The sequence below is a fragment of the Bidens hawaiensis genome, unplaced genomic scaffold, assembly GCF_021521415.1.
Source record: "Bidens hawaiensis isolate Kalapana, Puna unplaced genomic scaffold, B.hawaiensis_p1.1 tig00013115_1, whole genome shotgun sequence".
Lineage (NCBI taxonomy): Eukaryota > Viridiplantae > Streptophyta > Magnoliopsida > Asterales > Asteraceae > Bidens > Bidens hawaiensis.
The window spans coordinates 525,149-541,385 of record NW_027492105.1 but is presented as its reverse complement, the minus strand read 5'-3'; the positions used below and the strand labels follow the sequence as shown (position 1 = coordinate 541,385).

At 35.5% G+C, this 16,237-nt stretch overlaps 1 protein-coding gene and 1 pseudogene across 1 annotated transcript; one reads left to right on the top strand and one right to left on the bottom strand.

Moving 5' to 3' along the window:
* Positions 1-3,539: 3,539 nt before the first annotated feature.
* Positions 3,540-5,943, bottom strand: LOC143543248 (putative protein FAR1-RELATED SEQUENCE 10). The gene is made up of 4 exons (XM_077035614.1): positions 4,905-5,943; positions 4,605-4,824; positions 4,187-4,537; positions 3,540-3,645 (listed from the first exon to the last, which is right to left on the bottom strand). The coding sequence occupies exons 1-4, from the start codon at positions 5,941-5,943 to the stop codon at positions 3,540-3,542; spliced, it is 1,716 nt and encodes a 571-aa protein (XP_076891729.1).
* Positions 5,944-8,421: 2,478 nt separating this feature from the next.
* Positions 8,422-13,522, top strand: LOC143543247 (beta-fructofuranosidase, insoluble isoenzyme CWINV3-like; annotated as a pseudogene).
* Positions 13,523-16,237: the final 2,715 nt, after the last annotated feature.

The following is a 16,237-nucleotide window of genomic DNA, read 5'->3' as shown; positions in this document are numbered from 1 at the left end:
ACATGAATATGGTAATTGGTAAATACTTTCTAAAAAGCATTTCTTAAGACGTGTACATTTTTCTATGATTTAAACTCTTAGCTTAAACGAATTCTCTTAATATAATATGTGTTACAACCTCTTGGATGGTATTGGCATATTCTTGATACGAGTTATTGAAAGCATGAAGAACCCTTGCTCATTTGCAATATATAATTTGACTTCTTTAGGAACATACATTTTGGTGTAGATAATCCTTCTAATAATACAAAATTATCCAATGACCATTACATGGCTTGGAAACCCGATCCATATGCCATTTTATCTAAAATATTCAACCCAACTTATTTGACCCAGCAAAGAGAGCGTGTAAGTGTAACCTATTTAAATTTCCACTTGTACTTGCACTCATAGCTTTGTGTTCAAAAGACCGGGTTAGGACTAGGTGGCATCTCAAGATCTTCATCAGAGGTGCACAAAAGAGAAGGATGCTTATGCTGGTTGTATGCACCAAAAACACAGACGAATTTAAATTATGTCACAAGGAGCAGAAAGCTTTTGAGAAAGCCTGTCCATTAAATTAACCGGGTTGGAATAACTCAAAGCGTCCTTAATTTACGCACTTCTTTTTATGCAACTTTGTGAAGATAACTTGGTTAATATGTTCGTTCCGATTGCAATAAGAGTTGAATATTTTGTGGATCATTGTTGTATGCGGTAAAAATTGCTATTGTCTTGACTCTTGAGTGTTCCTTTTCCAATCGCTTTCTTTCTTGATATGACTTTTATGGTCTTTTTTATTTGGCTCTTTTTTCACAAAGAGGTGATGTATAAGTGTCAATGACCATTTTATTTACATTAACAAATAGTAAGAAAAAAGCCAGAAGTAGTGTAAGGGTGAAATTGTCTAAATACATAATTGTTGCTTGTGAAATAGAAGTTATACCATTAGAGTGTTTAATATAAAATTGACATTGACATGACACTAAAAGAAGAATGGTGGGTATTAGGGTAGTTTAGTGGGGTCTTAAATGATAGGTAAGAAAACCACCCCAATTCTATAAATATTGTGGACTATTGTGAAATGAACATTGTATACTAAAAAAGTATGATAGACGCGTGAATTAATTAAATTCATTTGAAAATCTATTCAAATCAGAATTGGGACAAGAGAATTTGATATAAAAATGGGTTTTTCCATATTTAATGGGTTATAATTTTGAAAAAGTAAAAAATATCATGTCTGTTTTAACTTCAAATAAAATACGGGGTATTAGTAGCCGTTTCCAGCTGTTGTTCCTCTCCCAATGGCAGGTTCTTACGTGTTACTCTCCCGTCCGTCACTGGAAACACCACTTCTCATCCGACCTGCATGTGTTAAGCATGCCGCCAGTGTTCATCCTGAGCCATGATCACTATTCGTAATAATTTTCCCTTTTTTTATTGCTTTCTTTATAAAATTTTCCTAAATGATGAATAAAATCTTATGAATTGAATAAAATCTGATTAGGATAAAATACAATATTATAAAGAAAAAGAAAGGCTTTGTTACGATTCCATATCAAAATAAAATATGTGGGAATAAAATCCTAAAAGGGTCATGTTCACATTTCACGTGACGTTTAGAAACAAAGTTTTGTGTACGCTTAGATCAACTAGATTCTCACGTGACCAAAACTTGCACTTCATGAAGTGTTTTTTTTTTTTTTGACACAACTCTATAAATTTCGTTATTAGGGGCATAAAATGGACTGTGTATAAAAGGTTAGGTAAAAGAGAACGACCCGGTTAGCCCTGAACGGAATGAAGTTTTGGTGTTATATACACTTAAGCTTTAAAAGTTAAAATGCGTATTATTATTATTATTATTATTATTATTATTATTATTATATTGTAAAGTAAGAGAATAATAAAGTTAATAATCTGGATAATTTTTAAAGTAATTAATTAAACTTACATTGAAGACAGAATTACAAATTTTGTCCTTTAAAATAAGACGAATTACAGTTCGTGTCCTTTTCTAAGTTTCCTTGCAGGCGGTGTACTTTAAACTTTTTTTTCCTACAAGTTTTGTCCTTTACGCTAACTGGGTTAGAAAAAGTCAGTTAAATCCCATCACGTGAGGCGCATGTGAGGGTACTTTTGTCCTTTCATATATCTCTGCAACTAAACCCTGTATCACTCTTCCCCCTCTTTTTAACCCAACCCCACCTTCAATCGATTCAATTCCCCGGCGATTAAAAACCCGACAGTTAAACCCTAAACCCTCGTATCCGACGCGACTCAATTAGGACTTCAATCAATTAGGGCTCGATGCGAAATTCAAATACTAGGGCTCAATTGATGATGGCTTACTGTGTTTGTGGCAAGGTAGCAGTTGTTCGAACTTCATGGACTGATAGAAATCCAGGTCGTCGGTTTTTCTCTTGTCCGGACATGGTAAGTGTGTAATTCGATTTAAGTTCCAGTCAATTGTTTATACTTCATGTTTTTCCTCTTTTCCAGACATCGGATTGCCCCTTTCTTGGATGGCGTGACCCACCAATGTGTGAACGGGCATTGGAGATTATCCCGGGCTTATTGAAATCGAAAAACATGGTTGAACAAAGTTTAGAGAGTTATAAAGAACAAGCAAGGAAGATGAAGAACAGATTGGTCATTAGTTGGATCATTTTCATTGCAATTGTAATTGCAATGAAAATGTAACTAGTTGACTGAATTTGAAGTTGTTGACTATTTGTATTTTGACTTTATTAGTTAATTTAGGACTTTATGCAGTTTAAGTATTATGTATTTTGACTTTATTTTGGATGTAATTTTGAATCCCTTTTAAGCAATGTATCATCAGTTTATTTTGGATTTAATTTGGATCTTTGGTTAGTTTATTTTGGACTTTTGGATGGATTGTATACACAATCTGCACATTGTGCACTATCTACACATGATGCACAATATGCACATTGTGCACTATCTACACATTATGCACAATCTACACATTATGCAGAATCTGCACATCATGCACAATCTGCACATTGTGCACTATCTACACATCCATCTACAACATCTATAAACCAAGAGATGAATACTGCATAATATGATCTGATATGATCCAAGGGCAAATAAGTAAAAACTGCCAAACCATTAAATTATGTAAAATCTGATCCAAGGGCAAATATGTCCAAACCCTTAAAATAAGTAACATCTGATCCATCCATCTGCAGATCCATATGCACAAAAAGATGAATGAGTCATCTGCACAAACATCCATCTGCCAAACCATTAAATTAGGTAAAATCTGATCCAAGGGCAAATATGTCCAAACCCTTAAAATAAGTAACATCTGATCCATCCATCTGCAGATCCATATGCACAAAAAGATGAATGAGTCATCTGCACAAACATCCATCTGCCAAACCATTAAATTAAGTAAAATCTGATCCAAGGGCAAATATGTCCAAACCCTTAAAATAAGTAACATCTGATCCATCCATCTGCAGATCCATATGCACAAAAAGATGAATGAGTCATCTGCACAAACATCCGTTTGCCAAACCATTAAATTAGGTAAAATCTGATCCAAGGGCAAATATGTCCAAACCCTTAAAATAAGTAACATCTGATCCATATGCACAAAAAGATGAATAAGTCATCTGCACAAACATCCATCTGCCAAACATTAAATTATGTAAAATCTGATCCAAGGGCAAATATGTCCAAACCCTTAAAATAAGTAACATCTGATCCATCCATCTGCAGTTATGCACAACCATTACCATACCATGAAAAACTTCAAAAACATGAAAAACTTAATACATCTATAACGACTTAATACATCCATACAAGTGTTTGAAAAACTTAAAATAAGTCCAGACAACAACTTAATACATCCATACCATGAAAAACTTCAAAAAAAGTCTAACAACTTAATCTGCAAAAACAGTCATAAAAATATCCATACCATAAAGTCATAAAAACTACAAAAACAGTCAAACAGTAGGCACATTAATCTGCAAAATTTTTCATGCATGATCTCTTATTGTGACCCTTTTGACCACATGTCCCACAAGTGTTTGATCCTTTTGGCTTTGTCTTTCTCACTGCCTTCACTTTCTGGCCTTCACCCTCCACAGCCTTTCCCTTGCCCTTTGCATCAACCTTTGACTTTTTCCTTGAACCACCATCTTCCCTTTCCACTGCTGACTTTTACCTTGATTTCTTTGGCCTTCCAGTTTGCTTTTTTAATTTAGGAGCTGTGATCTGGATTGGGACTTGTGATGTGGGCCACATACTCATACCATTGATGGGATACACCTTGTAGCTATACACTGCCTTCCACCTATCCATTGTGTAAATTGGTTTGACAAATGTTTCTGGCCTGCCGACAGATCTGTCATGTGCACCCTTCACCCAAATACATGCCACCACATGTCTACAAGGTATCCCAGTTATCTCCCATCTCCTACATGCACATGTACTTGTGCTCATGTTCACTACACACTGATCACCATATGGACCTGTTACCTGATAATGATCCTCACCATTCCAATGCACAGAGTACCTATCATCCAAATATGTAAACCATTCACATCATTTACAAGACAAGTAAATATTCACATACAACTCACCTGCTTGCTTCCTTCTTCACTGACTCCATAATTTGTGTAGCATATGGTGTTAGTAACCCTGATGACCTATCAATTACCTTCAACACAGTAACAATCTTCCTCATCACATATTCTCTGATGTATTCCAGCAATGTGATAATAGGCTTGTCCCTTCCATCTACCAGCTTTGAATTTAAACATTCACACATGTTGTTGGTCAATACATCAGACATTGCTCTACCTATTATAACAAAACACAACAGATAAAGGACAAAACTTGAAAGTTATGAGAGAATAAAGGATACAAAATTAAAAACTTACCAGAGAAGTGTGACCTTGACCATGTTTCTGGTGGGATCTTAGATACCCAAAGATGACACCTTTTGTTCAAGTTTTTTAGGTTGTTCATCTCTCTCTCATATTGTGTAGGTGATGTACATCTAGCCAGCTTCCAAAGAGCATCCCTTAAAAGCTTTCCTTTGAAGAGTGATCTTAGGTTATCTTCAATGTGCCTCACACAAAACCTATGTTCTGCAGAAGGAAACAACTTATCTACGGCCTGTATAAGACCCTTTTGCCTGTCACTCATAAAGGTAAACTTGGATCTGTTGTTTATATCCAAGTCATCACCAAGGCATTCCAAGAACCATTCCCAAGAGTTCAATGTTTCAGCTTCAACTACAGCATATGCAACAGGGTAGTATCCATTGTTTGGATCTAGAGCAACTGCTGTTAAAAGTTGACCAGGCCAAGCACTTTTAAGGAAAGCCCCATCCAGTCCCAACAGATCCCTACCTATTGCTTTGAACCCCTTTTTCAAAGACCCCAAACAGATGTATATCCTCTTGAATTGTCTTGTCTCAGATGTTGGATCTGAGCATTCTTCTAATTCAAGCTTCACTGTTGTATCTGGATTAGTCCTCTTCAACTCTTCAATATAATCCCTCAATAACCCATATTGGCCTCTGAAATTTCCAATTATATGTTCCCTGGCCAACATCTTTGCCCTATAAGCTTTCATCTCAGACACACCAACTTCAAACCTCCTTTGAAACCTTTCTTTGATGGATTTAACTTTCAGCTTTGGGTCATCTTGAAGATCAGTAACCAAATGGTTTGAGAGGAACCCGGCTGTGCAAGCATAAATTTCCCTAGATTGAATGCATTTATGTTCATTTATCAACCTTGTAATTTTCCATGAAGCTGTTCTCTTTTGGTATGACAACAACAGTACCCAAGGGCATCTAATAGCAAGTGGGTCTTTCCTTTTTCCCCTACCCCCAATACTTTTCTGGACTGATCCCTCATCTTTATTAGCACTGCTAGATCCAACCCCCTGCATGTGGGACCCATCTTCCATATCTCCTTCACACACAGCCCTGACCCTTACCAAATCATCTTTTCTTATCCTAATTTGTCTTCTTGTTTAAACTGCATGTGCGTTGATCATATCCTTCACCTCTGCTTTTGTACCAAAAACTTGTCCCACATGGAAAAGATAATCCATGTCCCCCTCATTTCTTTGTTTCTCATTATACATCCTATCATTATCCAACATCACATCATCCATTTCTATGTCCAAAACCTCTAAACTACAATTTGCATCCTGCTGTTCAACTTCAAAATCAGTATGCAGTCTGAAATCCCTCATATCTACATCTACATCATGTGTTTCACCATCTTCATAGTTGAAGTCACTATCTGAATCACTTTCTGAATCTTCATCACCATCCCTAGTTTTCTTAACATTTTTAGATTTCTTTTTGTTCTTAGATTTCTTCACATTCTTTGGTTTCTTAACTGGACAACCCTCTAGATGTTCATCATCATCAGAACTCTCATCTCTCATTTCATAGTTAGAATCCTTACTATCATCAGTTCCACTTTCATCTGAACTTGAAGACTCATCTCCACTTTCTTCATCTGAAATTGAAGAATCTTCACTATCTTCATCCCCACCTCCATTGTAATCCATATCCACCTCATTTGTAGGCTGCACACCATATCCACATCCATCCCCACCTCCATCTACATCACCATTGTAATCAATCTCCACCTCATTTGTAGGTTGCACACCAAAAGCATCCTCTCCAAACATAGGGTCAAATTCTGGATCCTCATGACATATATCAATCTGGTCTTGTTGTTCAACAACACCAACATTATTCTCTTCTTGAACATTCACATTTGCATCCTGTTTGTCTTGTTCCACAACTACCTTTTGAACAACAACCTCATTTGTGCTATCTTGCCATTCCAACAACAACCTTTTCTTAACTGAGTTTGCTTTATCTAGTACGACCTCGCTTGCAAGAAACTCCTCATTTGTTATCTCTTCAATGGTAAACTTTGAGGTTGTGCAGAAGTATGTGTGTACAGAGGTGAACTCATGCTCAACATACACATTCATTAACTGATTAAAAACTCCAATATACTTAGCAAATCCCCTAACATCATCATCACTTCCCAAAGCTCTAAGCCCCCAATCCAATTCTGAACCCGGTACTACATAATGGTAGAATCTAACCTTATCTGTAGGATAGGATAATTCAAGCAAGATTCGATCAAACTCGTGAACTGAAAACTTGTCAATATCTAGCATGTCAACAAAATGGACAACGGCTCTGTTATAACCCGTCCAGGAAATTTAGTGAAACTGCCACCATGGTGCATCTTGATCGTGAACAAATGTGGATTATTTACTACACAAACAAGATTAAACAGCTGTTAGTTAAATAAACCCAATTATAAACCCTAAAGTTTTAACTTACCATAAAACGCATCAGCATTTGATTGTTCATCAACTTCACGAATGTAGAATCGAGGAGGAGGAGGATCATCCATCTTACGTGTTTAAGTTCTGAGAATGATGTGCAATTTAAGGTATTAACTGTCGGGTTGTTGAGTCGAGTCGGATATGAGGGTTTAGGGTTTAACTGTCGGGTTTTTAATCGCCGGGAATTGATTCGATTGAGAGGGAGGGGGAAGAGTGAAGCAGGGCTTAGTTGCAGAGATATATGAAAGGACAAAAGTACCCTCACATGCGCCTCACGTGATGGGATTTAACTGACTTTTTCTAACCCAGTTAGCGTAAAGGACAAAACTTGTAGGAAAAAAAAGTTTAAAGTACACCGCCTGCAAGGAAACTTAGAAAAGGACACGAACCGTAATTCGTCTTATTTTAAAGGACAAAATTTGTAATTTTGTCTACATTGAAAGATAAATAAAAATAGAATGTCAGTGAACGTTATTTGGAAAAAAATACCTGAATCATGAGAGTTTCGAACTTGTGGCTACCAATATACACAAGCCAAACAATTAGAAGACCATGCATATTATTTATTAAAAAAATTCAAAACTAGATTAAAATTATTTTAATTAGTTTGACAAGAAAGGCTAGTTTGTTGAGTAGTAGACGTTTCTAACAGGCAAGACAAATAACCCTCATCACTTAACCCATCATCTTCCTCATCTCCATTTTTAGCAACTCACGCTAGTTACTCCGTCTACAAAACACACAAAAAAATCAAGCACATTCTTAACCCACTTTCGTTGCACACAACTATGTTGGGAATTATCGAACCAGTTTCGGTGAGTCGGGCCAAACTGGGAGTTCGAGTTGTAGTCAAACTCGTTCTAATATTAAGGAATAAATAAACATGTTGGTTTATCTATTTAGGTATATCAGATAAAGATAGTTTATAAGTACTCTCTTCTGTAATCAGTCTTTAGATGTAGATTTTCTGATTAATAATATTGCAAGTTGGCATAGGTTCGGTGTTTTCTGCTGTGTTTCTGATTACCGATTCACCACTTGAAACTATTGTCTGATCTTAAAATGAAGATTTTTGCTTTTTCTGTCTTGTTCTGTTTGTGTTATATTCTGATCTCTAATGGAGCTGATTGTGCGGCATTACGGTCGGGGCAGCCTTACCGGACAGGATATCATTTCCAGCCGTTAAAGAATTGGATGAACGGTACAATTTGGAAACCTGCTTTTGTACATGTTGATATATATATATATGTTATAGTGTGGATTAATGTGTGTATTTTGTTTTGTTTTGTTTCATGATCTTCTTTTCACTACATGCGTATTAATTCATATGGATGGATGGTGGCTGATGGTGCAGACCCGGATGGTAAATCACAATACTCACTTCAACTAGAATGACAATTTGCTATTTGTTAATGACCCATAAAATATATTTTTAAAAAATCACTCACCAAAATGGCATTTTAGGAAACACCTGCCATCTTTGTTCCGGATCACCCTTACAATGGTATGAGGTCCGGAATCGGTGAAATTGATCGTTCCCAGTTGTTGCAAATATCGTTCTGTTTTAATCGAATTCGCCCAGTTTGGTTTCTCGGTGAACAATTTTGCTGTTTGGGATCGGTAACTAATGAAGTGTATTCATTGGAAACTGAAATTTTATAACTAAATAGTTTCAATTGTTTGAAAGTATCTTTCATTTTTATTTTATTTTTTTTTACTCTTTTTCACTTCTTCTGCCTTATTAAATAAATTGATTATGAGTTGAGTAACAAAAGAGTCAACAAGTTAATGACGTGATTAAACATGTGTCTGAAATTGTTCAACCCACTTAATCCGTTTACAAAAACACAACACGTTCAACTTATAATGTTACATAGGTTAATAGGTCTGCGCAAAATGTTTGTAAGCCACTGATCAAAAGCCAAAACGACATATTTTTACGATATATTAAGTATATTATAATTGAATGCAGTATAATCAAAATATGGATAGTAATCTTTAGTAACTTTTATTTCATCGTGTTAATTATGTTTTCTTATTTCATGTCCTGTAAATCATCCAATAATTATGTTAAGCATGTCATATTAGTCATGTTATTGAACTGCTTATATATTAACTGTTTTAAACATGTCGTGGTATGTTATACATGTCACCAAGCAGGCTACACTTAATTGCGTTAAACATGCCATGTTGTGTAGCCGGACCCGCTTAATAAACATGTTTGCTTTGATTTTAAAGAAAATAATGCGTTTAGTTTGAACATGGCGTGCTCGACTTTATTAGTCTTGTTAAATGTGTCGTGTCAGTCATGGCTCATTTAACACAATACCACATGTTCGCGGGTCATGGAATTAACGTGAGTAAATCAGAATGATACTTCATTAACACACAGAGGGACCGGACCGAATCTTTATAAACAATAATAAGCTAAATCTTTTGAACTTATACTTACAGCAACCATAAGCTTAAGCTTAAAGTGTATATTGAGAAATACCCCAAGGACCTAACTTGCCAACCATAAGCTTGGCAAGTGTCTCTTGGCGCTAAAAGTTTCATTCTGACGCATCAGATCGATTCTTTTGTGCCAGATTTTTCACTACCTTTTTAAATTGGTACAAGAAATTAGTGTTGCTGCGTGTGGCCTCACATGGCCACATCAAGTTGCAGTCTCAAGTCAAATTGTGATCTTCAAGAGAATGTAATGCATCACACTGGATCTGTTGTATCGTGACGCATGTGGAAGCTTATGATTGGCTGAAACAATTTATTAACTAAAAGAAAGAAAATTCAGATAAAACTTTTGTAAAATAAAAAAGTCAAAGGCTAGTTTCTCAAACTTGTCAGTCAAAATAACCATTTTGATTATTTTTTTCTGAAGTATTTGTGATTTGTGGCATCTGGTTTGTTATATATATATATTGCAGGACCAGTGCATTACCAGGGTGTATACCATGTATTCTATCAATACAATCCGAACGGTCCATTATTTGGTAATATTGCATGGGGTCATGCAATATCTTATGACCTTACTAACTGGGTGCATCTTAATATGGCTCTTATGCCCGACAAGCCATATGATATAAACGGATGCTTTTCTGGTTCCATCACCGTTCTTCGAACTGGTGAACCTGTGATCCTATACACAGGTGTTGATGCCAATTTACATCAAGTTCAAAACTTGGCGGTTCCCAAAAACAAGCCAGACCCGCTACTAAAAGAATGGGTTAAGTCGCCACTTAACCCAATTTTGACTCCTCCAGATCGAGTTGACCCAGGATCTTTTAGAGATCCTTTAACGGGTTGGATGGGTGAGGATGGAGAGTGGCGGGTTACAATCGGCGTTAATATTAGTACGCAAGGGTCAGCAATCATGTACAAAAGTAAGGATTTTAAGAGTTGGGCGATGTCCCCTAGCCCGCTACTTCTTTCTACAAAGACAGAGATGTTGGAATGCCCCGAATTTTACCCTGTTCTTGTTAATGGGACAAGCGGGCTTGATGCATCTGCTCAGGGGAAGAATATCAAACACGTGTTTAAAGCCAGTTTTAATCAGCGTGACTATTATGTACTGGGAAAGTATGACCCAAAAAGCGATCGGTATGACGTTGGTGTGGACTTTTTGGACAATAGGTCGGACGGTTTTATGCCTCCAAGTCGTTTTATGATGAGGCGAAGAAGAGAAGGGTATTATGGTCATGGGTCAACGAAGGTGACACTGAGTCAGATGCTGTCAGGAAAGGTTGGTCCGGCCTTCAGGTAATTTAGACTTGAATTTTATCATGTTTACATGTGAAATTATAAACACACTATATATGTAATTAATATCGCGCTTTCAGACGATTCCCAGGAGCATCTGGCTCAGTGATAAAGAAGATCAACTGGTGCAGTGGCCCATCAAGGAGTTTGAAGAACTACGGACCGAAAAAGTGCAGTTCAGCAATAAAAAACTCAAGGGTGGATCCATGATTGAAATCTCTGGAGTAACAGCTTCTCAGGTGATTAAATCTAATCTTGTATTAGTTAACCCGTATCAATAATAAAGATCTAAGGGGATTGATTCAGTTAATTGACTTCAAAGGTCAAACAAAAATGTTTTACAAACCAAACATAAATAATTAAATATAGGTATAGTTACTTATTATATTATCACTAGATTATGTTGTATTTTTTACCGTTTATATTCGTTTATTAACATTGAACAGACCAAAAGGGTATTTGCTCTAATCAGATCAGCAGTAGCTGAGAAATAGTTAGTTGACCTCAATAGTCAACGGGTCACAGAAATATCAAATGACAGATAATTTACCTCTTGTTGTAGGCTGATGTAGAAATCAAATTTAGCTTGTCAAATCTCAAAAAAGCTGAGGTGGTTGATCCCCAAGATCTTTGTACCCAAAAGAATGCATCAATGAGTGGCAATTTCGGACCTTTCGGTATGCTGGTTTTGGCTTCCAGGAACCTGACCGAATACACAGCAGTCTTCTTTCGCGTTTTTAGAACTGCTAAAAGTTTCCGAGTGCTAATGTGTCCAAGCAGGTTTTGTCCAAAACTATTAATTCTTATAAATAACAAGTGATATATTTAAATGTGACTACAAAAATTATAAGTAGCTAGAAAGTCAGTTGATGATGGCTTTTTTGTTATTGCTTCTCCTTAAAATAGGTCTTCGTTAAGACCCGAGGTTGACAAATTGATCTATGGAGCTTTTCTTGCTCTTGATCCTCGATTCAAGAAGATTTCCTTGAAAACCTTGGTATTTTGTTACCAGTTTTACATATACATTTTATATGTTAACTAAAGGAGGGTTACTTTTACCATTTTCTTTGATTTGCAGATAGATCACTCCATTATAGAAAGTTTTGGGGCAAATGGATTAGCCTGCATTACAGCAAGAGTCTATCCAAAATTGGCAATTGGAGAAGAAGCACATCTTTATGCATTCAACAATTGTACTCGGAGTTTGAGCATTTCAACTTTAAGTGCTTGGAGCATGAAGAAAATGCTCAATTTGTTTCCACAAAGAAAAGTAGATAAACCAATCCGTGTAATTGTAGTTGATAACAAACCTTCCAGAAAAGGATTAAATAGTTACAAATGTATGTTTTGAAAACTGAAACTGATCTCAAAAAATGGATGATACACTTTAATAAATAAACTTGGTTGTGCTTGGCTCAATGACGGGCCCATGAAAAAGTTCCATGGATGTTGGAAATTTTCGATGCTTGGATCTGTAACTCGATTATAAATATTTGGGTCTGGTTCGGGTTGGTTCATATAATAAAAAGATAAAAACAAATCTTTTGTAATATACGTCATTTGTGATTTGAAACTTGAAATTAGAATACAACTAGCATGAGGATCCGCCCTATTAGACAAAGAGTAAAGCTAAGCAATTAGACAAAGAGGCACGCTTTAGGATTGGATTCAGCCAACTTCCCAAAACTAAAATGTATTGTGTGTTGGCAATTTCTAATCAAAGCTTTGGAGTGTAAGGCAAGTAACTTGGCGAGCAAGGCACAAGTTATATATGAATCCTAATCCTAATACTTCCTAATGCATGTTGGTTTGGGTTAGTTTATTTTTAATTATTTCACCTATTGTTTAGGAATCCTAGTTGCACTCAAACGCGTTTAGGTTTGTTCTATGTAAACCGTGTAGGGTGTCATTATTGTAATTAAATTTTGAGTGAGTTTCTTAATACAATAAGCATTTGTGTGTTTGCCAACAATTCGTGTTACCATTCGGTTCTTGAATTGGTATCAGAACACGATCAAGAAACAATTCACGATCCCGTGATCTGAAGAATGGTGTACACGACCAAGGGATTGCCAATTTAATTAACCTTCAATAAATTAAATCATGAATAAGTCAAACAAGTCAGGTTGTCTTTTGCGGATTTAATTTAAGCTATGAAGGAAGCAGCTGATCATCATATATTATTGATTCTGGATTGCCATCTTGAATTCGTATCAACTTTAAAAGGTAGCCTACAAACCGAGGAGACGGTTTGAAATTTTGAATTGATATCTTAAATTTGATAATAATAAATATTGGTTCAGAAACTACTACTGATCGAGTCCGTGCTCAGGGACTTCGACCAGCGGTGATTCAAAGGGCTGGATCAAGGTTCTTCACCAAAATCAGTTTCAATTTTCTACGGTAGACGAAAACCAAGAATGGGCGACCAACCAGCCAAAGAAACGAACATGAGCCCAAACTCGTTTCAATGTTCGATGCTTACCGCAACAAATTACACTATATGGGCGATTCGTATGAAGGTAATTTTTAACGTTCATGGTGTTTGGGGTGCAACTGAACCCGGAAAACCGACTCGAAGCAAAACAATATCGCAACCACGGTTTTGTTTCAATTGATTCCTGAATATCAAATCTTGCAAATTGGTGATTTGAGCACGGCTAAGGAGATTTGGGGAGCAATCAAGTCTCACCATCTGGGAGCCGATCGGGTAAAGGAAGCGAGACTTCAATAGTTGATTGAAGAGTTCGATGTTATGAGGATGAAGGATTCGGATACAATCGACAATTATGCCGCGAAGATAACGGGAATAAAGTCAAAAGCATCCACGCTTGGGGAACCGTTTGAAGAAAAGAGACTCGTCAAGAAATTTCTCACGACGTTTTATCCACATCGTTGCTTCGCTCGAACAAACTTTAGATCTCAAAACCGTAAGTTTCGAGGTGGTTGTGGGACGTTTAAAGGCATACGAAGAGAGAGAGAGAGAGAGAGAGAGAGAGAGAGAGAGAGAGATGAGGATCAACCTGACAATCAGGTTAAGTTGACGTTTCATAAATCTGATTCTTAAACTAACCAAAATAGCTCTTGTGATCAAGCAAATAGGGTCCCGGGGGTGTGGTCAAGGCCGTGATACTGGGTAAGACCGAAATCGGGTTCCAACCAAAACCCAGACCGGGGGTTTTCCTTTATCTCACTCAAATCAGCCCCTGCTGTGTTGAATTTCGTTCGCCGCCGCCGTAGCTCCGGCCAAGTTTATGCAGATTGTCAAATCAAGCACCGTTCGAAGTAAGTTTTGCATAAATAGACTTCTTTCCAAATTTCGAGCAAAAGCCCTATTGTTTTATTCGTCAAATGTTAGGGTGGTTATCAAATTTGGCAGTTAAAATAGGAATGGGTTAATGGATTGGGAAAGAAGACAAGTTCTGCTTTCGTTTTCTCACAGCAAACAAAGACTCTTTTGATTATTATTATTATTATAATAGATTTTATCCCCTCGTATTAAGAGTTATTTAGTTTTGATACCTATGAATTTGGGTTAAATCAACGAGAGGTCTCTATTTAAAAATCAAGTAATCCGGTGGCTTTTATTAAAGGGGAGTGACTACATCGCGGCACGTAGGATTTTAGAGGTTATATATATTATAGATTATTATACAAGGGAAAAGTTAAAATAAATGGAGACAAAAATGAAAAGGATGAGAAGGATTTGTGGTCACACAAAAAACCCTTTTAAAAAATTTCAAAAAATTAATAAAAAAAATCATAACTCATAATATAAATAAAAAATAAAAAAATTTAAAAAACAAAAATGTTTTCCTCGTGATTCTCGTTCAAAAAAAAAAACCAAAAAGACACAATGCAGAAACAAAAGACACAATGACGAAAATGAACAAAAGACACAATTATAACTAAAAAAATACACAATAAATCGTAAAATATAACACAATACCGAACAAAATATAACACAATGTTGACTAATATAACACAATGTCAAGAAAAAAAGACACAACATGAAGGAAAAAAGACACAGTCAATGACAAAAATAAACACAAAACATAATGATAAACAAAAATACGCAATTATCTTTTTCCCAAAACAAAATAGAGAGAGACGTTGGAAACATTTTTGTGTTTTTACTTTTTTTGTTTTTTTATTAAATTTTGAGTTATGAATTTTTATTTATTTATTTTTAATTTTTTGAAGGGTTTTTTTTGTGTGACTATAAATCTTTCTCATCCTTCTTATTTTTATCTCCTTTTGTATAATAACTTGACCCTATTATACAAAACTTACTATTATTATATTATTATTATGCTTTCGTTCTGCATTTAAGACCTTTAATTATTATTATTATTATTTTAATCAACGTTTTTTTTGGATTAAATGTTTTATTATTATATTATTAATATTAATATTATTATTTAATCAACCATTTTTTTGGGATGAAATCTATGTTGTTAACTTGACCCTATTATACAAAGCATACTATTATTATATTATTATTATGCTTTCGTTCTGCATTTAAGACTCTTTAATTACTACTATTATTATTATTATTATTATTATTATTATTCAATCAACGTTTTTTTGAATGAAATGTTTTATTATTATATTATTAATATTATTATTTAATCAACCATTTTTTTTTGGGATGAAGGTGTTGTTGTGACGCAAAGCAAATATATTGTCCAAACTACTAAAATAAGATAACGTCAAAACCGATAGACCTTAAACTTTCACTTTTATTACGAAAGGGCTATTTAAATTGTGACCGGACACCAAATGTCTACAAATTTAAGCCCAATGATAATTATAGGTTTCGTGACGTGACTTTCGTAACAAGGATTCACTTTCGGTCTTTGCCTTTCGTCATTCAAAGGTTTCGCGTAGTTGACTTTACAACCTTAAGAGCTCACATGTGGATCGTTTTATTACCTTATCTTTAAGATGAGTAATTGCATCCCCTTTTTCTCTATTTTGTTTTGGGGGCATTATGCGCATTAGAAATAAATTATTATACTATTATACTCAAGCCAATTCCATTATTTGCGTGGTTGTGGTATTGCTTAATTTATTATTGATTGCTATATGAATTATGTGTTTACTGCTTTATGTTTTGTTG

Excerpts from the sequence above, each read along its gene's own strand:
- LOC143543248 (XM_077035614.1), bottom strand. The coding sequence starts at position 5,943 with ATGGAAGATGGGTCCCACATGCAGGGGGTTGGATCTAGCAGTGCTAAT. Across the intron at positions 4,538-4,604 it reads GTGAAGAAGGAAGCAAGCAG|GTACTCTGTGCATTGGAATG; the intron begins GTGAGTTGTATG and ends TTTGGATGATAG. Across the intron at positions 3,646-4,186 it reads GGAAGGCCAAAGAAATCAAG|ATGGATGTTTGTGCAGATGA; the intron begins GTAAAAGTCAGC and ends AATGTTTGGCAG.